The 26035-nt window shown below is 48.1% G+C and overlaps 1 protein-coding gene across 2 annotated transcripts in view; it reads right to left on the bottom strand.

Annotated features, from left to right (window-relative positions):
- Window positions 1-26035, bottom strand: part of LUZP1 (leucine zipper protein 1) — a 32108-nt gene that overhangs the window by 5031 nt on the left and 1042 nt on the right. The window contains exons 1-3 of one of the 2 annotated variants that reach the window (XM_077189769.1): window positions 20772-21209; window positions 3316-6580; window positions 260-415 (exon numbers count right to left, since the gene is read on the bottom strand). In XM_077189769.1, the coding sequence (XP_077045884.1) occupies window positions 260-415; window positions 3316-6471 (3312 nt within the window). In that variant the 5' untranslated portion in view covers window positions 6472-6580; window positions 20772-21209. Of the gene's footprint in view, window positions 1-259; window positions 416-3315; window positions 6581-20771; window positions 21210-26035 lie in introns of those variants that run through there. The other variant, XM_054648443.2, reaches the window with a different exon arrangement.

The raw sequence follows: 26035 nt of genomic DNA on the forward strand, positions 1-26035 counted from the left end.
TTTTTTCCATCCCTGATTGATTCATGTACAAGGATGACTAGATGCAGTACCACTTGGCTATCTGAGAATATTCTTAGCCATAAAGCTTGCTGAAACAAGTTTCTAACACAAAATACATCAGCCACTCCCCCCCTGGCAAGTGCTAACTTCAGACTTGATTTCTCCCACAAGAGTGGAGACTTTTTGGACAACTCTAAGTTGTCTGGGAGGTCAGTTCAGATATTGGCTGCTTGCCCTGTAACTCCCTTTCCTCACATACCTGCTCCTCTCCTTGGAGCCCTGCTGGTGCAGGGGAGTTGGATTCAGGGTCCTGCAGCTCCACCTTGGTGGCTGTCCTTTTGTCAGCCTGGAGGAGGTACTCAGAAGAGCCATACTGCTTCCTTCTGGAACTGGACACAAAATCCTTGCTTTCATCCTGTGCAAAGGAAAATAAAAAGGATTGGGATCCAGGGTCTGTGAAGGAACTGGAACAGCACTGGGGTCCTAGTGCCAGGTTTGCAGTGTAAGGTGTGGGTTTGAGTCCTTTTAGCAAGGAGGGACTTAAACCACCAGGCCAGCTCTGCCATGGCCTTATTTATGTGCTATTTCATAAAGATCTTTTCTCAAGAACCAGTAATTTTAAGCCATGTTAGGGGTGCATGGTCACAAAACAGCACAGACCCCTTTGACAAAATTACTGAGGTCCATGGAAAGGTTCATTCTGTTTTCTCTCTCCTGTCCAGTTATGGAGGGGAGTGATGGAGAGGGGCTTTGGTGAGAGCCTGGCACCCAGCCAGGGTCAGCCCACTACAGATGCTCTGTGCATTAGTCCCAAAGCAGGGGAGAGAAGGGTCAGAAACATCCCTGGACACTGCCTGGGAGACTCTTCCAGCAGATGCACTTCTACCATCAGGGAAGGGATGATGGCTTCCCTTGAAGACAAGCCTACCTTTAAAATTTTGCCAGTTTATGCAGCAGACAGCCCAGCTCCAGGGATTAATGTCAGAGGCATAAGAAAACCATGCATTCATCTGACATTGCTGCTGCTCATCTGCTCCCTGCCTCCAGCACATTTGCACTAATTTTCATCAAACATCACACCAGAGGAATACAGACTCCACTCTGTGAAACATGAAGCCCAAACTCAGTGGCTGCTCCAGGTCCTGCATTGCCTCAGGTCCTCAGGGAGCTGCCAGCAGCAGAGGGAGCTGCTCCCCAGGCTGCAGCACCCACTCATCCATCAGCACCTCCTGCTCCCTGGGGCTCCAAAGAGTCAACACCTCCTGTAGCTCCCTAAGAGACATTTGCCCCACTCAGCAATACACAGAGGGAAGGTTGCAATGGAAGAGAGGAAGGCAGATTTTGGCACAAACAGCACAGGTCTCATGTTTCCCACATAAGATTCTCAGGGCAATGTCAGACTGTGGATAGTGGAGCTGGAAAGAGGTGACAGTGATACCTCATAGGACAGCTCAGGGTCCAGCCTTCTGCCAGAGAAAAAGTCACATCTTTAACTGAAACACAAATCCCAGCAGAAAAAAGCTGCTGTGACAGGAGGCATATGGCAAACCTGAAGATACCCCTCAAAGGGCTTTTTCCAAGGGCACATGCAACATTTTAAGTTGCATACAATTTGCTGTCTCCAGTCCAATTGAGTATCTGCAGTCTTTCAGGTTAACTCCATACTCCTCATTTACAAACTAAGGTACACAATCCATGACCAAGAGGTTTGTGACTGTGTGGTGCCAAGGGTGATTTTATTGCAGAGTCTGACACAGAGAGAGATCCTGAGCTCAGTTCTGTGTGAACCAACCATGTGGTTGCTCTCCTGACACAGGAAGGCTGGAACCCAGCTCATCCTGGATATACTTGGCTTGAGCAGGCAGAGACCAGGTTGCTCTGTCAGGTACACCTCAGCTGCTGTGAAGTACAAATTTATCTGGCAAATTTATCTGACAGCAGCCTGGAGAGCACCTGCAGAGCTACACTCAGCCCTGGGTGGGCTGCCAGGGGGAAAACTGAAAAGAAATCCTTGAGTGCCCACTGCTCATGGCTCTGCAACCAACCACACATGAACTCAGTTGTAAATGAACTCAGTGAGTTGAAACTCCTGGGATAAAGGACACCCAAGGAATGGATCTCTCATTTCCCAAGCACATGAATTGCTGTTCTGCAGAAGAACAACTTCAATTCTATCAGCTCTGCTTGGATTCATGAATAAGCAGAACAGATTCCCTGTGACCCACCCTGGCCAGGGAGACAATGTATTCTCAGTTTCCAAATGTAGCTGGAAGGCCACCCTGTACTTTCTAACACCAGGCAAAAGACTCTCTGCAAAGCTATGTGTAAATTCTTCTGTGCTTCCCATAGCCAGAGAAGTGGAAGAGATTTGAAAATGTAAAACTCCTTGCCTACCTCCACCAGTTCATCTTTGTCAATGCCAAAGTCATTCAAACCCATCTCCTCTGCCACCAGCCCTGTCAGATTATCCAGCTTGCTTCCTCCTGCAGACTGGCAGCAGCAGGAGCTGCTCAGAAAAGTGCTGAATGAAGAGCAAGGCAGGAGCTGCAGCCAAACCAGCGTGGGCTTTAATGGCCAGAAGGGCCCGTGCTGCTGAAATGAGTGAGTTCAGCTGAAATCTGCCAGAGCCTGAGCTCCAGGGGCAAGCCCATCCCAGCTGTGTCTGCAGGTGCCACTGCTCGGAGGGACTCCCCTCACTGGGACACTCAGAGGAACAGGGAAAGCACAGCTGTGCTTGTGGCTCTTGCTCCTTGTCAGGTGCAACATTGGCACAGAGCAGGGAGGAGCAGCCTTGTGTCACCAACCAGCATCCACCTGTTATGGGCATGCCCAGGAGGCATTTCCAGAGCAGAGCCTGGCTTCATGTGAGGAAACCGTGGAGCTCTATCCATCTCTACAGCTGCCATTAGAGCTACAACTCTGCCTCAGGCACAACCCCACTCAAATCTGCTCATTTCCATCATTTTTTCATTTCTACTCCAAATTTAAAGTGCTACATAAAGTCACTCTGAAAAGCATGCCACGTCCTACTTAAGCTGTGACTATATCTTCTCTGATGCTACTATGTGGTTACTCATATGGCATTACAAGACCCAAGCAGATGGATCTCATCTCAAGAAGGCTAAATCTGGTAATTCACACATGAGAAAGCTGTGGGTGCTGTGAATTGTGAATTCACTGAAGGAAGACAGCAGGAGCTGGGGAGAGGCAGCACTTAGGAAATAAGCTGTAAAATTTCAACTCATGCAGCCTACAAGGAACAGGCAACTTGGAAAACCTCATCAGCAGGAAGGGTGGTGAGGACAGGGTACTCACAGGGGGCGTGGTGCGCTGCCAGGCAGCAGCTGCTGCAGGGTCACTGGCACAGCTCCTGCGTGGCAGCAGCTCAGATGCACTTAAGTTACTTTTGGTCCTTCGGGACCCCAGCTCAGGGGCACTCCAAGAATTTGCTGTGGCACTTGTCCTTGAGGAAGTCTGCTCCAGGAAGTCTGGCTTTGAACTACTCCCTTCCCCTTCTAAAAGGTCCACTGAGGATCTACACAAGTTTGTGGCACTGAAAGTTGCACTTTTCTCCACTTTGGTTTGAGAGTCCTCCAGGGAATGCAGGCCTTGTCTTGTTCTCCAGGAACTCCTGACGGTGACGTGCTTGGGTTCGGATGAGCCTGCGTCTGACGAGCCGTGGCTCTTCCAGCTGATTGTCTCCAAAGGTGCCTCACTGTTCCTCTCTGGGAGTTCAGAAGTCTTTAGCATAATGCTGCTTCTCGAGACCACTGTTTCAGCTTTGCTTCTCAGCACTGCCTCTCCACTCCTGTCTGTCTCAGATGACTTCAGAGTACTTCTGTTAACTGACACCTCAAAGGGTGAAGGGACATTGTTTGTTATTGATGGTGAAGGCTCATTTGAAGCAACTCTGATGTTGCTGGTGGTAACGTGCCTTTCCTTTGCTGCTGTATCTGCAGAGGTCCTTGGAGCTGTTGGCTCAGAAGGAAAGATTGTGATGCTGCTTGTCATTTTATTTGTTACCATTTTAAAAGTAGACTTCTGTTTTTCTGACTCTGCCTCTGAAACAGTCCCTCCCATGATTGCCTTCATATCCTTCTCAACAATTGCAGGTTTAATGATGGCTTTTGATCTCAGAGCTTCTCTAGGGCTGAAGGATCTTCTGGATTTCAATTCTCCAGTGCTGGCATCTAATGGTTTTATGCACTTGGTAGTGTCTTCATCATTCACAGTTTTTTTGTCATTTTCAAAAAGTGAAGCTCTAAAAACTCCCCTAGAATTGGAGAACTGCTTGGAACTGACTTTCTTTCTTGTCTCAAAATCTGATTGAGTGGTTGGTTTTTTGCCTCTCCCTGATTCTTCATCTGAATTATTTTTTTCCTGGTTACTCTGTATGGTTTTGGAATCAGTTTTTAAACCCATATTTACATGATCTGCAGTTGAACTTGAAGACTGCTCCGTGCCTTCTTTATCAAGACCAGTGAGAAGCTGCAGAAGGTCCTCCTGACTCCTGGAGCGATGGGAACGCTTTGTCAGCATGGAAAGCTTCCCACTCTCGAGTGATGTGTCTGCAGCTTCTCTTTCCTGGGAGATCACTGCCCTTTTAGCCCTCCCCTCTGAGGGCTGTCTGTGGGATGCAGCAAAAGTGCTCGCTGCTTCCACTTTAGAGGCAGCAGAGTCTGAGGCTGACACGCTGGAGGACACGTGGTACCTGTAAGCTGAGGCTGTGCCATTGGAAGAGCTGTGGTTACCCCTGGTGAGCTGTGTGTCCCCCAGGCACTCACTGACTTCAGCCTGACTTGCCTTCAGCTTCTCAGACACAGAACCCGTCGATTCTCCTTTGCCTGGCTTTTCATCCCGAGTGTCAGCACCGTTTTGGCAGCTCCCACGGAACACCTGAGATGGCTTTTCAGCCTTGGATCTCAGGCCTGTGTCCCCAACAGCTTTGGAAGGTGCTTTCCAAGCCTTCTGCTCCTGTGCAGCAGGAGGATACCTGCTGAGGACAGACGGCTGCTCTTTGCACCTCTTCCCCTCGTTCTGCACCATGCAGCTTTCCTTCTGACCAGAACAAACAGTGGAAACTAAAGATTTCTCTTCCAGCCTTCTTGTATCTGTGACAGCAGTGTCTGAAAGGGCAGATGCAGCAGAAGCTTTCCCTGCTTTTCTGTTCATTAGGCTTGGACTGGGCACCCTCCTGGCACTGTAGCTGTCATTGCTGAGGGAGAAGTCTCTGTTCCGTGCTCTTTCCCGGCGCTGCTGTGGTGAGAGCTCCCTTGGCTTGTGCTTAGCAGCTGCCAATTCAGTCATGACACCTCTGTATTTAGGTCTGTCATGCTTTCCCCTGCTAGAAAAGCTTGTATCTTCATTTTCAACTTCTCCATTCTCCAGCTCTTTCTGTTTCTTTATTTGCATTTTTATTTCTTCTAGCTGACCTGTTAAGAGTTTGTTTTTATTCTGCTCACTCAAGTAACTGTCTTCCAGATCATTATTTTTGGCTCTCACTTTTTTAAGTTCTTCTTCTAAAGATTCAAAATGTTTGATCTGAATTTTAAGTTTCTCAATTTCTTGAGTGAGATCTTTCACTTTGTTGTCTTCCTGGTTTTTATTCTTTTGGTTTTCTGATTTATTCCTGGTTTCATTTTCTACGTGTTTCAGGTAATCCACACTTCCCTTCCTCCTGGTCTCCTTAGAAGGCAGTGCAGAAGTCAAGTCATCTTCAATTCTCATATCATTTCTGTCCAGGAGGTTGTTGGATGACCTTTCTAGCAAGTTGGATGCATTTCTAGTTTGATCTGCCCTATTTAGTTTATTGTTTTGTTCTAGTTTCTGTGTTAGCTCCTGGATTATTTTTTCATTTTGCTTTTCTCTTTCGTTAAAATGTTTTCTTTCCGTGATAAAGCTCAGGGCTAAGGATTTCAGCTTTTCTAGCTCAGCTGTTAAGGTCTGCTCAGTTTTATCCAGCCTGTCCTCAGATGATTCCAGTTCTTTCACTTTCACTCTAAGTATTTCTAATTCTGTAGATATCTTTTTGGTCAAGTTCTTTTCTTCATTGAGGCTAAGACACAGCTGTGTACAGTCGTTCTTGCTCCTGCTGAAGGCCTCCTCCAGCTTCTCCAGCTCTGCCATTCTCTTCTGAAGGAGTTCAATTTCTGACTTCAGATCTCGAGTGAGGCTCTCCTCCTCTTCAAGCTTTTCTTTCATTAATCTGCAAAGCTCTTCAGCCTTCCTAATTTCTTCATCCTTGCCTTCAATCTTCAGCACTCTTTTCCTCAGGGCTTCAATGTCAGCCAGCATGCTGGAGTTGCTGCCTTCTGCCTGGATCACTTTGTCCTGGAGGTCAAGCAGTTCATCCTCTGCTTTCTGCAGATTTTTAGTTGCTTCCTCCAGTTCATCGAGGCGGCGACTGAGGCTCTGCAGTTTGAAACGCAGGTGCCGATTTGAGGTTTCCTTGTACCCTGTACATTCTGCCATGATTCTTTTATTCCTTTTAGAACAAAGCTTTTCTTAGGCTGGGTGAATGGTATACACCTTGTGTATTTCCAGTATTGTTATTGTTCCTTGGAGTGGAGGCAATCTCACCCTGAAAGAAAAAATGCACAAAATCAATATAAGAGCTCAGAATAGAAATATATTCACAGTTTAAGTTAGGCTCTCAATGCTTATATAAATAACTTTTTAATTAAACACATTTCTGAGTACTAAATTAGGTGAAATGAAATTGCAGAGAAGAGCCACAGTCCATTTACTTTGGTTATACAGGGTTTCCAAAACCAGCCTGTTCCCCATGGCTAAGGGCAGGAACTGTTCTCCTCTGCTGCTCTGCCCAGGTGGTTTGTGCACCACCAGTGGAGCCTCAGCCAGGGCTCCACAGCCAGGGCAGCTGCTCACATGTGAGGCCCCAGGTTGCAGAGGGTCACACTCACACAGGATCCAGGTCCCTGTGCACAGCCATGCCCATGCAGCAGACATCTCTCTTCCCAGCACTGCACCTCTCTCCTGAAGACACCTTGGTGTTGAAGATTCATGAACAGAATCAGAAAAAGGCAAACCCCAGCCATAACTGAGGATGCAAACCCCAGCCATAACTGAGGATGGGGCAGCCCCCTGTGCTAGCTGGCAGATGGAGGGGACTGGGACATGCTGCCATTTAACACTGCCAGTGTTTCTCCAGCATCTCAGGCTGCTCAGCAGAAATCTTCACCTGGGCTGTAGTCACATCCCAAGGACACTCTACCAGTGGAGTTTCAAGTTTCTCCCTCCCATCTCCAAAGCTGTTGTGGCCCTTGGCTGCCACCCACTCACCCACCCAGGAGATGAGCAGTTGCTTGTGCCTCTCCTTGCTGCTGCTGACACGAGCAGCAATTGGAACACCTCAGCACACTGACACACTCAGTGTGAACTATTCCCAGAGCTGGCAGGGTGCTTTTTAAACAACCCCCTGTGCTTTGAGGGAGGAGCAGGACAGGGCCCCTGGAGGCTCTGAAATCCTCCTCTGGCACTCAGCATTAGCACTGTCCTGCCCTGGGCCTGAAGCACGGCCCAGAGCACGAGAGGGCTACTGCAAACCTGAGTGCAGGCAGGATGAGTGCAGCTCTGATCTGCAGCCTTGCTCTGGCAATCTGTCTTGGAACAGGACTTGACCTCCAGAATTTTTGTGGACCTCTCTGCAGAGGAAACACGCAGGAGTTTCCTATTGCAAAGTGTCAAGCAGTGATGAGCAGGATGTGGGGAGGAGGCAGTGCCAGGAAGGGAGGCAGCAGCCCCTGACCCACAGCCTTGGGCTGGAGGTGATCATCTCCAGGCAGGCAGGGGCCCAGGCTGCACCCAGGGACCCTCCTGGTGACACTGGGCACCTGTGGGACCCATCTCCTGCAGGACCACTGGGGATCTGTGGGGCAATCACCATCCCACATGGCTGGGTTCAGGCTCTTCAGCCCCTGAAGGGAGCACTGCAAGCAGCACCAGGAGAGGAACCTCGGTGTCCTGAGCACAGCTTGGCCACGTGCCTGTCCCCTCCCTTAGCACCATGGCCATGTCTGCTCCTGCACCAGCTTCCCTCATGCTGTCCCCACAGCACTGAGGCCACTGCAGCTGCCTGCAGGCAGGAAAGGCTGCTCAGCCCCCAGCAGAACCCCAGCAATGGCACTGGACCAGCACAGGAAAGGCCACAGCGAGCAGACTCCAGTCTGAAAACAAAAGCCTGTCCCTGCCAGGCCAGGAGCTGGGAGTTAATGGTTAACCCAGCAGCAGCTGGGCTGCAGGTGAGAGCAGCCTCCTCCCCAGCCAGCCAGAGCACCACCAAGGCAGAAATGCACAGGCCTGGGGGCTGCTGCTGCATGTGGCACTGCTCTAACACTGCACACAGGGTCCTCACAGCCTGGGGGACATCACAGAGGGACTCAGAGCTGTACCAGAGATGGCTCTGGAACGTCCCAGAACCTCCCCAGCTGACATGATTTACTGCCAGAGAGGAAAGAGGCTCAATCGAATTAGTTTAATAAGGAGAAGGAGATGTAAAGCAACATCTTCTACAAACAATAAGATCTACAAACAAAAGGATCTACAAGAAGTATCCTAGCTGGAGGCCCTTTAGCTTCCTGCCATAGCCTGAAGTAACCTCAGTGCTGGGAGACAAAACCAGACCAAATCAGTATCACAAAGTGCACATGGATAAGATTGAGGGGAATTGGCCAATATAAAATATTATCATGGGTAGTGACTGCTTTGAAGTCATGATTTGAGTTAGGGCTTGGACCAGAGAACTCAAAGGGACTTCCAGCCTAAATGGCTCTGGCTGTTTGTGACTGTTCTTCTCCAGTCTGTCAATGATATTAAAGTGTCACAGCAAATGGTACAGGATTCAAACACTGGGACTATTACTAATGCTAATTAATATTGTTGGTGGGTATTTAAACAGGAGCTGTTAAATAAATCTGATAAAGCTTGTAAATGTACTGAACAATCTGATATGGATGTATGGACTTATATTTTTCTCAGCCTACCTTTATCTTACAATTTTGGGAAAAAAAACCCCTTCAAATACCCAAACCAACAAAAAACCAAAACAAAGCCCCAAAAACCAACCAAACAAGAAAAATCCCACCCCAAACAATTGAAAATCCATACACAAACAAAAACCCACAAACAACAACAAAAAACCCCACCCAAAACTAAACAAATAAAAACCCCAACCAAAACAAAAAAACCACAGGAAGAAAAGAAGATGATAACTTTCATGAACAGCAAGTAAACTGTGGCAGTGGCAAATGTAGTAAGGGGGAGTTCAGTTTAACAGAATATTATTCAGTCAGCAATAAAATCAGATTAAAGATTCTGGCAGGCTGTATTCCTGGACACATGAAAAGCCCAATGGTCACAGAGCAGCTGATGCACTCCTGCAGCTCAGGACAGCTCCTCTTGGCTGTACAGAGGAAATGCTGAACAGAAATACTCCTACAGCCATAGGGATGATATTGTTTTGTATGTGGTATTGGACTGTATATTTACACACCCAAGCCTGATGCATCTCACTTTGCTCAGCTCTAAAATCTTCTAGATTCAAAGAGAAAAAGATGCTCAGCCTTCTTCCCCTGACCCTGCCAGGGAAACAGGACTTTCCACAGGAGGAGAGCTCTTCTCCCTCTGACAGCAAAGGGAGCCCAGGTGTCTGGATGGCAGCTGTACCCCCAGCAATGATGCCACTCTTTCCCCAGGGCCATGCATCAAGAACATGAACTGCAAGCTAGGATGGTTTTTGAAGAGCTCAGAAAAGCAATCAGGTGTGCTTTGTGACTCTTTAAATACTCAAAGAGCTGATTTTGCCTCAGCAACAAGGGCAGTCCTGCATTAAGCCAAGAGGCACAATAGCATCCCTTTGGATTTGAGTTCTGAAAGAACATTCTTCAAATGAGACATGTAGGAAGCCTGGGGAGCCTTCAACTGCCTGTTACTCAAATAAAATATCAAGGCAAAAAACATTGTGTCTGATCTAAAAGGTTCTTTACTAGAGCACACAGAGTCAAACCCCAATTTCACACATTTTAACCAATTCAAAGCAGTGCTGCAATACCAAACACTGCAGTGATTTACCAGGACTCACTATTTAAATGACTCATTCTGATTCTACTTTCCCCCACAGATTTATCATTGGGTTTCTGATCTTCTCAACAAGTGTGCACATCTCCTAACCACATTCATATTCAGCATTATCAATTGCCTGCTCCCACAGTTTAAGGCAGGCTGCCTTTGAGGGCTCTGCCTGGTTCTGGCTACACCATCCTGTTAAACAGCTGTGAGAATTCAGTGCTCAAGACATTTTTTAGACTCATAACTCTCAATTACCCTTCATGTTCTTAAATTGAATTTTTTCCTGCACTTTTGCTCATTATCTACTATTTATGAAAGTGTTTCTTTAGCAGAATCCTTGGATTTAACTTGCCCTGGAATAACTTTCTGTTGCCTGCACAAAACACATACAGTCAGTTCACAGCTGTGAACAGAGGGAAAAAACCTCCAGCTACAAACATTTGTGTTGGCTAAACACTTCATGGATTGGGAGACAAGAATCACCTATTTCAGGAACAACAATTAAATGACTGCTACCTGAGACCTACTCACATCACCTCTGCCAGAGTTCCTTTGGCCCACAGAGCTGTTCCTGTCCAGATGTGAGAATCATCTCACCCTACACATCCTGTTCCTTGCTCTGATCTGGATGTTGGGATGAGTCCCACAGGCACCCACTGCTCCTGATTTCAGGATGTCCCCAAAACACTCATCTGGGAAAATAACTGTTGGAACAGGCTCCTGCTGTGCCCTCTGTAGTGCCAAGACAAATGCAGCCAGCTGCCACACATCTGCTGAGCACTGGGAGACACTGACACCTCTCACAAGCACATTGTGCATTTAATCTTTGGGTGTTTTTAATCTTCTTGCTTGCACTTTTATACTGATAATGCAAGATCCCTCACTGTGGTTGTGTGAGCCTGAGCTGCCAGTGCTGGCACTGCTGCTGTGTCACAGCACCCACACATGATACATTTGGGTTTGCCCAATCCTACAGATGAATGAGAATTATCAATGCCTCAGTCTGCAATCTCTTTTTACTAATTGATTTGTTTGCTCTTGAACTTGCCAGGGTTTCCCATAGACTCTGGAGAGCAGCACTCATCAAAGGCAATAGAAAATCAATAGATGCAAGCCCAGCTATAATCAGAGAATAGAAAAGCAATTTGCCTCACTGGAGTGTGAGTCCTTGGGATCCTCTGTGCTGTGCAATCACACAGGCTGAGGTTGGCATTCCTTGGCTGACAGGTGGCCCAGATGAAGGTGAGGAGCAGAGCAGGGCTATTGTCCATGCTCCTATGGGTGCAGCACATACCTGGTACTACTCCCTCCACTTCCCCAAGTGCTGGGGTGAACTTAGACCCTCCATGTTCTATTTTCTGCTAAACTATTACTCAGAATATCCCTGCAAACTGTATTTTTACATTGAACACAGTGCCAGGAGTGTTTGGACACATCTGAGGAAAGGGAACCTTAGGCAATGCTTCCAGAACTACGAATTCAAATTCCATCAGGTGGCTGAAAGTCACTTCAGGCATGAGGACAGCTCTGTGGGTGCACATCAGCAGTCCCCAGTGGCCAAGCAGCTCAGGGAGAAGCTGATGAAACTGTTCTAATTCATACTTTTCCACCTGAGGTGAGGTTAGATGTGTTGGCTGGATTCTGCCCCATGTGCACATACACCTGCAGTTTTAATTAAAAGGTTTCTGGTGTTGCATTTGCATGGAAGGGAGTGTGAACATGTCATGCTCACAGACAGCAATGCTGCTATGAACCATGCTTGTATCACAGCTCAGCATGGTGAGAGCATCCCTGGGACTTCTCTTCCTTGGCCCAGGGTGAAATGGGCTGGGGGGAGCCCAGCATGTCATTCTTCATCTGTAAAGTACAATTTCTCTACCATCTATACAGAAAAAGGACATGGGTGTCTCAAATTGCAGCAAATGGCAATACTGCAGCCAGAGCCTGCAATCAGTTAAAAAGAGAAAGAGGAAAGTTTTTCTTAATAGGATTTTGCCTTTTGTGAGTTCTTCCCAGCACCTGGTTCTTGACTTGACACAATGACACAGTCATGAGAACAGGAGAAAAACACTCCAGAAAAGAAAAAGGGTCTAAAACAAGACAGACTGAACAAGAGCCCAAGTCCCCTGTGTGACATCAGCCCTGCATGCCACCTGCAGGCACCTAACAAGCTCCTGGGACAGCTGAGGAGGCAGGTGATGCATCTGCTCACAGGGGAAGGGGACAGGGGCTCCCTGGCCCCACTGACACAAAGGCTAAGTGACTTTTGGGGATGCATGTATTTTGAGGGATGAGTTGTCTCAGAAATGGCTGCATCTCGTGGGAGAGGAAATTCTTAAAGTCAGAAAAAAACTCAGCAATCTGGAAGTGGATTGACTATTGACTAATAAAATATGAGACTAGAGATGTGAAATGATGAGACAGCAGTCAAAAAATAACCACAGTGACCACAATCTTCAAGGAAACTCAAATTATGACACCAAAGAGCACCCACAGCAAAGTGAGACACTGCAGCAGGCTCTGCAGATGGCAGAGAGGATCTGGCACATCACTGAGTCACACTGACCCTAAATACAACACACTGTAATCACCCAGTGACCCCTCAGCATTGCTCTTCCCCTTGCAATATAAAAGAAATGTCCCTGTCTGGAGCTGGCAGGGCCAAACCAAAGCAGCAGAGCATAAAGCCAAAGAGGGCTGCTCACAGCAGATGCTCTGAGCAGCACTGGGGTTTGAGCAGTTGTGCTTTACCATGCACAGCAGAGATTTTGCTTTCTTCTACAAAGCCACTCTCCTCCAGCTCCCCCTTGGAAGCACTGCTTGATTCACACTGAGAGCAGGTCTGAGCATTTGCTGAGCAGCTGCAGCATCCTCCTTTCATCAATCCAGAATTTCACAAGTGCCAAAGAGGGGCTGCTGGTGGCACCCCTGCCCTGGCAGCTCCAAGGCAAGGAAGGTGTTTGCCATGCTCTGGAGCTCTTGCTCAGGAATGGATTGATGCTTCCAAAGCCCCTGAGCATGCTACTCCCATGTGCCATCCTGCACTGGAATCAAAGCTGAGAAAGATGTTTTATTTCTTCCCATGCTGCCACTTGTACTGTCCTCAGAAGCAGATTTTACTGTCACATTTGATTTCACAAACACTATGCAGGCATCTCTTCAGCCAGTCACAAACTTGGCAGCATCCTGCAGATGGCATGGGAAAAGCAGCCCCAGCTCAGTGGTGCTTTTGTAATAATTACTGGACACAGAAGTCTCCCACCTCCTTCACCCTCCATCCCTCCCTCCCATCTCCATCAAACTAAGCTCTGAAAGCACTTCAGGGACCATGGCTCTCACCATCACTTCAGCCCTGAAATATGTGCTAGCATGAAGGTAGCTGAGCCACCCATGGGCTGGATGAAAGGCCCAGGGTAACTGAAAAGATTATGGGGAGATTCAGAGCAAGCAAGACCCAGAAAATTATTAGAAAAATGAATGAAATGATATGCCAAAGATTATTGAATGTGAAGAACCCAAAGTTCTGTGACTCAGGACATCCCTGGAAGCAGACAATAGGGAAACACATCTTCATTATTTTCATGTTCCTGCCCATCATCTGGGTTGGGCCATGGGTACAGCTGGGATGCTGAGGAGACAGGCACCTCTGCTGCACCTACAGTGCCTTCTCCTCTGTTCCTTTGCTTTTCTCCTGCACCACTGCATCTTTTGTGCTTCTCAAACTTCCATTATTCCCAGATATTTAGCATTTTTAGAGTAAAAGCTCTTCTCAGACTTCTCTTCCACATTGTCACTTGACTCTTGAACTTGCTCTTTTACCCTCTTCATCTGGCCACTATAAATCTTACCTTTCAAGCACAATGCTACTTCCTCCACTCTCCTCTGGAATGCTTGTGCTGAAAACTGGGCCAGTACCACCAATCCCAGTTCCTGCTGCTGTTTGCACTCCCTTGTTCCATCCTGGTACCTTCTGCTTGTCTCTGTTTGGGCTCACTCTGTTCAGTGCCTACTTCAGGGCACTGTAGGTGGTGGCACACTGGGGAGCTCCTTGCTGCACCATGCTATGGAAGCTGGAAGCCCTCATGGGTTCATAAAGCAGCAATTAGACACATTGATGGAAGAAAAATCCCTCAAGGTCATTCCTACAGGGACCCACTCCTAGTTCAGCGAGACCACCTGAGACAAAACTTGCAGGTTGGAAAAATCCTTTAATGTGCATGGCTGCACACGTCCCCTGTTGCTCTCCCTCCTTCCCAGGTGTCCATTTCCAGCCATTGTTCTCATCCACCAGAGCTTTTATTATCTCCTTGAGCTCCTTTATTGTCCTGTCACAAGCACTTGTTCAGGTGAAACAGGACTGACACTGCACATCTGACAAGTGCCACACTGCAAACTGGCCACACACCCAAAAGCACCCACAGTTCTTCATCCAGTAGCACCTACAGAGCTGGGAAAGGCCTGCCTGGTCCAATACACTTAATGAGATTAACTTCAAGTGTTCATAACCATCCAGAATCATTCTGCTGATTAGGCAGAGGCAGCTCTAATTCTCATTCTTCCTAATACTATACCCAAGAGCCACATGGCTACAGAAATCCCTGCTGGCATTAAAATGATGGAGTCTTGTGTGTTTCTCTGCATCCTGTCTGACACAGGGCACATTCCATTCTCCTAACAGAGTAGAAGGACATCTGAGCCAGCTCTGCAGGAACACTCCTCTGATTGCTGTGAGCTTTTCTGCCTAAAAGATTGGCTCAGGCACTCAGAGGTTTCCATGTAGATCCCTCCAAAACCTGCAGAAAACTGGGATTAACCAAAGGTCTTCCCAAAAAACAAGCTCATGAACTCTGTAGCACAGACAACTGGCTACTCTTGTGACTTTCTCCCTGGAAGAACTCATTCAATGAAGTTTGTAAGTGCTAAAAGGAAAGGTTTTCATCTCTCTTACAGCTGCCACAGGAACAGCTTGGGGAGCTGCCATAGCCACTGCCTCTCCTGGACTGCTGCAGCTCCCAGTCCATCCATTTTCTGCCTTGAACCAAAATGAAAGGACAGGCAGGCAACCAGCCTGTGTGTGCTACCTGTGTACCCAAAATGTAGTGTGCTAGAGCTGTGCAGTCAATACAAAAATATTCAGGCATTCCTCACAGATAAAAAAGTCTGCAGCACTGTCAGAGAATCACCCAGCTGATCCCAGTTTGTAAGGCCAGGTGATGAATGGCCTCTGGGAGACTGCACTGTCATCAGTAACCAAGAAGAGCATTAGGGTTCACCTGTATCACAACATAAACCCAGCTTAGGTCTGTCCTCTGTGCCAACCCCTGCCCTTTTAAACCTGCTTTGCCTCCAAACATGACAGACCTTGTCTGGCAAGATCCAGGCCAAGCCATGCCAGGAACTGTACAAACAGAAGGCAGCACTGATGTGATCAGGATTGTCCCCACTCCTCAGCAGGGAAGATCTTTTGGGAACAGCTTAGACTGTCAACTTTAACTGCATTTCAGGAAAGGTGCCCTGTCCTCTCTGCACACCTTGCCCTGCACTTCCTCCTGCTCTGTGCACCCAGGATTTTGTTCTAAGCAGGTCCAGCAGGCACAGACCCTCAGACAGATGACATGGCAGCACAAGGAAATAAAATGTGACCTGAAATAAAAATGATCATTCATATTTCAGTAAGTGTCTAAAATTTAATTTTCCATTAATCTTTACTAACAGCCCTGTAACTCAAAAATTCTAAGCAGACATCTAAGATTAATTACTCTGATAAAATTCAATATTCAGGCATAAGCTCAGTTTTAACTTCTGTTTTGTAGGTCAACTTTATAAATCATTTGCATTGCTATCCACCCATTGAACAGAACAGCCCTAGAGCTAGAAAGAAACATGATCACCAGAAATCTCCCAAATCAGCAGAAGTTTTACCCCAAGTCTCTGCAGAGCTGCTCTTGCTGAGGGGATCCCTCTTTAGGGCACACTGCTCTCCTTGATTTGCCTGTGAGAAGCTTGCCCTGGCCCCATGCAAATCCACATCTTGCCCTGCTCAGTGCAGATGCAGGAGATGCAATTGCTGGCAGGTGTTCAGGCCCCTGCCCTGGGATAGATGGACAGCAGCACCTCTGCAGGCATGCTCAGCAGCCTGGCCTGCCCTGGGCTTTGCTGAAATGCTAAGGGCTGAACAAAGTCTGCCATTAGTAGCAATTCAGACCCATGGAAGGGCCCCTGAGGCAGCCAGGGAATCTGATTCAGGTTACAGGTGCCACTGCTGCTGCTCCTGGAGCAAACCAGGGTTAGACTTAAATTGCCAGTGAGAGGCTGTGTGTTAGGGGAGCTGCAGTGCCTGGCATGTGGCACACTGACAGGGCAGCACTGTAGCAGCTCAGGCACGTGCTGGAGCTCACTGCAGCTGTGCCACTCTGCAGCTTTTGGACAAACATTTGTCAGAGATGAGGGAGATACCTGCAGCACACCTCAGTTGAGCAGCCTGGGGAACAGCAGTGCTGTCCTGAAAAGCCCAGGAGGAACCTGCCAGCCATTAGAAATGCCTCTGGCTTAGAGGCTGCCCAGCTTGGGTTACAGCAGCAGCATCACTTCCAGCTCGAGGCAAACCAATTCATGAAATCCACACGGGTGCTGTTCCCAAACCCAGGTGCCACCACCAGCTCAGGGTCCCTTCCAGAGATCACCCTGCAGGAGCAGCACTGAAGGCAGCAAGCAGGCAGGACAGGAGCAGGCAGGCAAGCCAGGGCAGAGGCTGCAGCAGGACGGCTTCCAGCAGCCAGGTACCCACGCAGAGCAGGGCCTGACTCACAGGCAGGGCAGCCAGGCCTGGCTGATTTCTCCCCAGTCATGTGCACTGGGTGGACCATGGGCACGGAGTCTCACAGGCACTTGCACAGGAAGGTGAAGGCTGGTGCCTCACCAACACACCCTGAGTAATCTCCACATCCCTCAAGGCCGCCCAACACAAACAGTTGGTAACTCTGTCCCCTGTCAGTGTTTGCTGTACCAAATACTAATTGTGATCCCTTATAACAACCAGCTTTTCTTTCCTCTCTGAGCTCCCAACCTGCAGCTTTTTTGTTCACTGGCAAGTGTGAAGTCAAATGAAAGGAAGTATTCAGGAACTTAAAAATGTCTTATAAATCACTCATAAATATGATTTGCTCAATGAGGACAGAAGATATTAACAGTTGTCTTTGTGTTCAATTTATTGCTGAAAATACCCTCAGGTAACAAAAAAATAAATAAAATAACATTAACAAACAGGAACATGCTGCCTTTGTGAGAGCATGCTTGTAGCTGTGGGGACTTTAACCTCAAAATTAACAGTCCATGGACAATGGGGAGACTCCAAAATAAGCTGCCAAGATGGTGCTATGACACTGGGCAGCTCTGCCACTGAAAACTGCCCACTTGAAAGCCTTGATGAATTTATGGATGGAATATTTTCCCTTTCACATTTCACACACAGACATACAGCACTGTGCCAGGACCAGGGCAAGCAGGACATAAAGGTGAGGGCACCTCATTGCCCTGGCAGGCAGACACCAGCCACATACCCTGCACCACACACTCTGCTCTGGGAGAGCTGCAAGGGCACCTGATATTCTCCAGAAGCCACAGCTCCAAGGTCTGGTAACCAGCTGAGGCATCCAGCAGCCACTGTTGGGATTCTCCTTAATGCAGAAAGAGAGAGCAGAGGGATAGCTGGTCTCTGCTCCTTCTTTCATAAATGGGCCAGAGTAATTCCCTATTTGCTGGGGGAAAAGTGTCTCCTTTGACTCGGGAGGGCACTGAAACAGCACAACAGCTGGAACTTCCCAGAGAGACCATCCCCAGCACCCAGCTGCCTCCTTCAGCAGGCAGCTAAGGAGCTGTTTGGAGTCAGATATGTGGCACAGGATTTCCATCAGGAAGGTCCTGAGCCATACTCCTTCCACAGACAAGGCTGAATAACATCACCAACTTCAAAGTTCTTCCATCTCCCACCAGCTTCTTGTCGACAGGACATGAAAGGGTTAAAGATGCCACTCCACTCATAACTATTATGGGAAAACTTTGTTCCAAATTCTCCATTTCATGCTGCTAGAAAACCAACAATCTTGAAATATTGTATTAACAGGGCAGTTCTACAGAGCAGCCTGCATTTGCTTTTACGTCCACTGTTTATCCAAAGGTGTTGACTACTGGACAAACAGACAGAAAATTCTGCTGCTCCTGGAGCACAGGCACTCCTGCAAGCATTACACAAGGTGCTAATGACAAAATCTGCAGGCTCAATGCCAAGCATTCATTTATCTGAACCTATCCTAAATGAAGATCAGAGCCAAGAGGGCATATGCTTTTCTTGCAGCACGTTTAAGAAGTGGAGAGTGAGAAATAGAGCATGAAGCAAAAATGGCAGCAGAGGATCCCTCCAGGACACTGTGCTCACTTGCATTGTTATTGATATGTTTTTTTCTCCTTGTACTCCCTGGACTGAAGGAAGGAAGGATGTTTCATAGGAAGGAAGCACTGGTGTGGCTGTACTGAGACAGGACCACGCTGCTCCCCCCACCCCATGCTGCTTCTTTCTACAGAGAAGGGAAAGAGCAGGAAATTCACATTTTGTCTCTCATCTTAGTTAGCAGTAAGGGGAGGAAGCTAACCTCAGTCCAGCTCTGATTTCAAAGAGGGTTAGTGTCCAAAGCTGGAGCAGGTTGCTCAGGACTGCATTAAGTTGTGAACATCTCCAGGGTCAGAAATGCCCCAACCCCTCAGGCCCTGTTTCCTGTTGGAACAATCTCAGGCAGAAAATTATTTCCCTTTATGTTCAGTCAAAATTTAGCATGCTGCCACTTTCTGCACCTGGAATGGGGCAGTATCCAGCATCAGCTCACACTGGTAGATGAATGGATTGAAAGCAGCTCTGCAGAGACAGACTTGGGGGTGTTGGTGGACAAAAACTTGGACATGACCCAGAAATGTGTACTTGTAGCCTAGAAAGCCAACGTGGTCCTTGGCTGCATCAAAACAATAATGGCCAGCAGGTCAAGGGAAGAGATTCTCCCAGTCTGCTCTCATGAGACCCCACCTGGAGCACTACATCTGGAGTTCTGGTGGCCTCAGAAACACTACAGGGGGTTCACAAAGGGCCACAAAAAAAGAACCAAGCACTGTAATATTTTTGTGAAGAAGAGTTGAGAGAGTTGGGATTGCTCAGTCTGGAAAAGAGGAGACTCTAGGGAGACCTTATAGTGTCCTTTCAATATATAAAGAGGGTTTATAAGAAAGACACACACAGACTTTTTACCATGCACTGTGCTGATGGGATGTGAGCACTGGTTTCAAACATAGAGAGTAGGTTAAGATTGGATATTAGGAAGAAATTTTTCCCTGTGAAGGTGGTGAGTCAGTGGCACAAGCTGCCCAAAGAAGCTGTGGATGCCCCATCCCTGCAAGGTCCAAGGTCACATTGGATGGGGCTTTAGGCAACCTGGTCTAGTGAAATGTCCACCTGAACCTCATGACACTTCAGACAGCACCTCACCACTACTGGGCAGAAAAGAACAGCCAGTCACTGCCATGCTGCCATTGCTCTGCTCAGCCTGTCCAGCTTGCTGCTGCCATTCTTGCTTTTGCAGAGAGAGATGCTCTCTCTGTGTGCCCCACCAGCTCACACTCAGCTGTGCTGAACTCCCAGCCACGTGCCCCAGCAGTTGCAGCAGTCACTAGAGGCACACAGGGCAGAGATTACTAAAAAAAGAAAAAAGAAAAAAAAAGAGAGAAAACCCACCCTGCTTTGCAAATCAGCTCAAGGCGTAGGCAGCTGAGGAAAAGTGAATGGAGATGTGTGTGTGAGGACTTGGGAGCGTGTTCCTGTCGTAAGGCAGCCAGAGGGAGCAAACCAGAGAATGGAGCTTGCTGCTCCTGCTGCTGGAGGAGGGAAATGAGGGGCAGGTGACCCAGAGCCAAGGAATGCCACCTGGCAGCCAGGGCAGCCAGCAGGGCACAGCTGTTTCCCTGCACTCAGCAGCTGCTGTTTCTCTCTGCCTGCACCTCCAGGCAGCTTCTCAGCCCAGCTCTCACCCAGCAGCTACCAGCAGCCTGTTTGTGCTCCATGCTCTGCAGAGAGGCTCCCCAAAGAGCCTCCCCACCTTCCCAACGGGGCTGGAAAAGAGTTCTCCACCTCCACAGCCAGAAATGCTCCACTGCAGCATTGTTCCTGCAGTCACCTTCAAACACACACGATTTCACAGCTTTCCCAAAGCACTGATGATACTCATTGTTCCCTTCACAGCCCCTCTGACAGTGATTGCAGACAAAAGGAAAATATCTATTCCAAACTGGGCTTCTTGCTCCCGTGCTCTGCCCAATGCATAAAAGGCAGCATTCAGAGAATTTTAGAGCACATGCAGGCAGTTTACAATATACTAACAGCCAAAACTCACACAGAAACAACACCCACGTTACACAGGATGCCTTTATGCAAGGACATTAGTCATACTCAGTAACATTAAAAACAATCCTGAAGAGCAGCTATACAGAATAAGATGCAGACAGAAGAGTGAGAGACTTCATTAGGAATTCACAATTGCTTCAAGTTCAAATTCTCACCACAAAGCATTACTAGTAGTTATTTATTATCATCCAGGAATTATTGTTTTCCAGTAAAAACAGACATATTTCCAAATGATTCACACTACCTGAGAAATTAATGTGTTTGCAGCTCTGTTCCAGATCCTAGGTCAGGAATCTCCATTCTATTCCGGTAAATTCCACTAAGATATCACATGTAACAACAAGTTCTTGAAGAAGTTTCATCAGATTTTCCCTTTAAGGTAACCCACTGCACTCCCACGTGAGGCACAGGCACCTCAAAGGCACAAGAGCTGAAAGTGCTGCAGTGGAATCAGATGATCAAGACAACCTTGGAGCCTCTGCAGCCTCAGAAACACATCCTGTGATTTTCAAATCAATCCAGTGGGGAAGACACCGACCAGTGCTGAACCTTAAGAGCCAGATAATGCTTCTAGAAGCAATTTTAATTAATGCAATTCTGAGAATGAATGTGGCTGACAGATTTTGCTGCAACACGTACGGAGGGTGCAGCACTGCAGCAAAAGCTGTCACTCCCATCTGTGCAGAGCTGTGCTGCATCCAGCACGGGTGGCAGGGCTGACGACAGCAACCCTCAGAACACCCTGCCAGAACCAGCCTTGCTGCACAGCCCAGAGCTGCCCTTCTGCAAGCACTGCATTGCATGCAGCAACAGAGGAAAATGTGGAAAGGTAAAGAGAAACATTCTTCAGCTAATTAAAGAGTTGCTTGAGCTTACGTTCATCGTGATCAGTCATGCAGAAAGACATTTTCAGCTTAGGATGAAGCTACCATTTTTAGAGGTCAATTAGAACACTGCAACACTCACAGGAGAAGCAGGAACACAGGCCCTGCCATGTCACACAGCAACACGCTCCCTCCTTTGTACCCACACCACCTTCACCTGCCCTGGCCTTGCACTTCCAGTGCAGGGTATTTGCTGTCACCTGCTCCAGGACCCTCAGGGGACATGGGAGCAGTCACTGGGATGAGCTGTGCATGCTGCCCACAGCTCCCAGAGTGGGAGAGCTGCTGTCCTGGAGCAGAGGTGATGTGTGTCACCAGAATGCTCCTTCCTCAGCTGCCCCTCGGGACTGCTGTGCCACGGCACAGGGCAGGCAGCCCTCTCACATCACCTGCCTACAGCCACAGAGGCTTTTCTACTGCACAGCCTGACACATGAGCCCCAAGCTCCAGTGGTTTTGTAATATTAACCACCAAAGCCGAATCCTACCAGGCTAAGAAAGCCTTGCTTCTCATCTCCTGCTGCTCTGCTTTCTCAGAGGCATGCAGTGCACAATCAAGGATGGCCACAACACTGTTTGCAAAGGGGCTGAATGAAATCAGTCCTCCTGCTTCTGAGCCAAACAATCACAAATCCAAGCAAGGAACACGGGGGTTTTGTGGCCAAAAAAACCCAAATCTTATTTAGATCAACACCCCCTCCCCCTCCTCCAGGCATCAAGTTTGCAAGTTGAAATCACAAACCTCAAAACCGGCTGAGTTAATGAGTTAATTCAATACTAAGTAAGGTTTGATACTATGGCCTGGGCAGTACAGCAGGTCAAACTATGACTTCAAAACCAATTAGCTAAGTAAATTCAGAACTATAAATGTTTACATGCAGGGGCTTGTCCACCCAGTACTAATTAAAAAGCCTACACTTTCCCCTTTGTGACTTGAAGCAGCTAAACCACCACATTCCCCACACACCAGGGCAGACAGCAAGGAGGATGAGGAAGTGAAAGTCCCCCATTACTTCATCCTGGAGCACTCAGGAGCAAACATGGAACCATGGAGCCAGGCCAGCCTGTGCCTGCAGCCAAGGGAGGACAGTGAGCTGGGTTGTGGGAGCCCTGACACACAGGGAGGGCAGCAGGACAGCAGGACAGCTATCATGCTGCAGCAGGCCAAGGAGCAGCCATATGGAACTTTCCAGCTCACACAAAGTATTTACACACGTGACAGCAGCACACTTTGCTGGCCCATGCTCATAGAGCTGCTCAGAGCCCAGATGATAGGACTGAAGTTACTTTGTGAGGAGGACATTTAGGTTTGCTCAATTCAATGAAGCTCTGGAAAATAGGGCCAAAAAGATTGGGACTTAATAAATGTAGAACATTTTCCACTGAGGTCCTCTAAACACGATGTCTCTACTCCTGTGCCCAAACCTGGGCAGCACTTTGTGTGAGCAGGAATTTTGCAAAGGTAGCACATCCAAACTCACTGTGAAAGCTGTGGTGACAGAGACCTCAACACAGAGATGCTTAAATGTTCAAGGGATGCTATTACTGCACAAGTGACTTCACAAACTTTGGACCAGATCCTCAACCTTAAGTTTTATAGTAATTTTCAGGTGGCCCTGCACTGTGCCTGCCTCCTTCTAGCCTCGTGCTCCCCTCCCTTGGGCAGAGTAAAGCAGCCCTGCAGCCAGGCTGGGAATCTGGCAGGGCTAAAGGGATTGGGGGGAGGCTGATGGTTAATTTTCACCCAGATCAACTCTCTGAACATGGCTGCGTGGAGTTTTTGTCAGCTGGAGCAGGGCTAGAAAGGGCACTTGGAGGAGAAGGCAGTCAGGACAAGGGGAAAGGCAAAACCCCCTCCTCCAGGCACAGTGCCCACCTGCACTGATGCAGCTCTTCTCAGATCCATGACTGGAGAGGATGTGAAAACCAATCTCTCCTCCAACTTGACAAGAGCAAGCAGCCACTCATCCGCCCACAGTCACACAGAAATAAACTTGCCACTTTCTGTGTTCTTATACTTTATACCTATGTATTGGCAACTTTGTTCCTAAGCAAGGAGGTGATGCATTTCATTCCTGGGGTTACTGGGGTGGATCCTAAGGAGCTTTATTAGGAGAAAAGACAAAGCTGCAGAGTAGGCTGAGTGCTAAGTACAACATTAAAACTCCTCTTTTTCTAAACATCCCCTTCTCCTTTCAGCCCATCACTCACAGCGTGCATTCACCTTTCTGGACTGTGTTTCTATGTGAAATTCAAATGTTCAGGAACACAAATGTTACATTCTCTGCACAACAAAAATATTCTCAGCTTTCTTTTACAGAAAAGGAAACAGGAACTGCCTATGCACAGCATTCACACTTCTGGGCACGCTGCTGTCACGCTTAGGTAAAGCTGTGAGCTGCACCTGCATATCTTACTCCACCCTGGTGAGGGTTAAAGCACACAGGGCTGAGGCATCCCTACAAACCCTTATCTGCCCAGATTAGGGCCTCAGCAGGGGAACATTGCTGCCAAAACCAGAGACACAAAAGCATTAAGGCCTAAATTGCCACATTCTGATGGCTGACATCCAATGCCACACTTTATATTTGATCATTTCAAAAACACTGGTTTTCAGGCTGCTGAATCAACCCAAACCTCACCGACTTCACAGGAATGGCATGCCTGGCATGCCTTCTCAGTCAGGGTGGTTATGAAGGTTCCTAAATCTGGACAGTTCAGGGCAAATGGTTTGTGGGTTTTCCACCAAACTGATCCAGTCACCCTCAAATCCAGAGAGATGTGACTGCCCACAGTGTGTGCAGTGAGAGGCTGCAATCACCAGCAGGAGAAGGCTGCCAGCCCCTGTTACCCTGGCAAACAGATGAGCTTGGACAGGGAGATTAATCACACCTTTGGTGGCTACCAGGGAAGAGGAGATCAAGTTAAAAGACTAAAGCCCTCCAAAGATCCAGCCCATTGAAAGCAGAGAGAGTAACAGTACGGAAGGACAAAGCCAACCACCAGCTTTGGGAATGCAAGAAGGGCTGGCAAGCAACACCTGCTCATCAGTTGCCACTAAGTGTTTGAAAACATTCATGCTTTCTACTTCACGTGTGCAAATACAAGCATTAGCCAAGGCAAAAGGCCTGTACAGCAGGCCTCAGACGTGTGAAGATGTGTGTAACCATGTCAGAACCATCACAACAAAGGTTCTCCATTCCAACACATTTTAAGGGCTCCCATGATCTGCAATCCACTATTTAGTGTAAAACATATTACTGCTACGAATCATCACCCTTGTGGGAATCTTCCAATAAAAACGACCTCCTAAAGATATTATATGCTTCATTTTAGTGTAACAATTGTATCCAAATTGTCCTTCTTTGTCATTTCGCTCATTTCTGAAAAACTCCCATGAGGAAAGAGGCCTCTGGTTCCTCACCAAGTGCAGCCCACGGTGGGAAGGAAATGTCTCATGGAGAACATGCACAGCCTCAGAGTCCCTGGTACAATACTCTGGTAAGGTCATGCTCAAAGATGTAATCACCAACCCCTTTGAACGTACAAAATAACGTGGCCTAGATTGCAAGGCATACTGGGCTTTTAAATATTATCATTTCTTGTAACAGCCACATTTGAGAGTTCTCTTTTTTAACACGAGTTATTTTTGCCTACAATTCCTAGCCTCGTATTAAATAAAGAAAATCAGTAACTTCCTCTCAGTTGGGCAATTTTCAGAACACAGAGACAGCCAGAAGGCTGGCAAAAAGTCTACACTCTTGTAACTTATTTCTACTTCTTAGGAAGTCAGCATTGGTCAGATTGGCCTGTGCTGGAGTGCAGAAACCTTACTTCTTCATAGCATTATGAGGAAGCTGAGGTTGAAGAATTGGGACATGCAGGGGTTAGTTAATGGGGACCTGACTACTCTTAAATTGTGCTGCTCTCCCACACTCCCTTTACCCCAACTCATTCCTTCCCCCAGGAACTTTCAGACACATATCCAAAAGAAACACAGCAATCAGCTCTCCACGTCCTCCTCCTCCTTGCAGCGCTACAGAGGGCTGAGCAGCCCCAGGGCTGCCGAGGGTGAGAGGGTCCCATGGCCAGGAGGGGTCCCCTTGGGGTGTCAGCCTGGCAGGCGCTGCCGACCGCTTTGTGCGGTCCTTTCCTGCTGCAGAGCCGATACAACGGAGGGATTACACTCCCGCAAGTGCCGCAGAGCAGCCACAGAGCACGCTGTCCCTGCCGAGAGATGCCAGCGGGTATTGGCTGCACAAAGTGACCAGAGCACGGAGCTGCCGGTTCCGTCCTCGCACAGAGTGTAACACTGGGGAACGACGCCTCCCCCCAGTGTCCCGCAGGTCAGCAGATGCATACCTCTGCCATGAGGCTGTAGGCATGTGGGAAGTTACTGCATTTTTTCCCCTCTAAACACGGAATGCCACAGACGATTCCAGGTTGTAAAACTCCCCCCTTCCCACTGTCATCGCTGCGGCGAGAGGCGCTCACCCACCCCAGCGAGAGGCTCGATAGGCAACAGCCCCGACACCCGCGGCAGCGATGAGCGCTCCTTTCCTTCCCCCGATGTTTGAGGAACATTAAAACAGAATTTACGCACCAGTTAAAGCCTAACCCCACCG

The sequence above is a fragment of the Agelaius phoeniceus genome, chromosome 22 (genome assembly GCF_051311805.1).
Source record: "Agelaius phoeniceus isolate bAgePho1 chromosome 22, bAgePho1.hap1, whole genome shotgun sequence".
Taxonomy (NCBI): Eukaryota; Metazoa; Chordata; class Aves; order Passeriformes; family Icteridae; genus Agelaius; species Agelaius phoeniceus.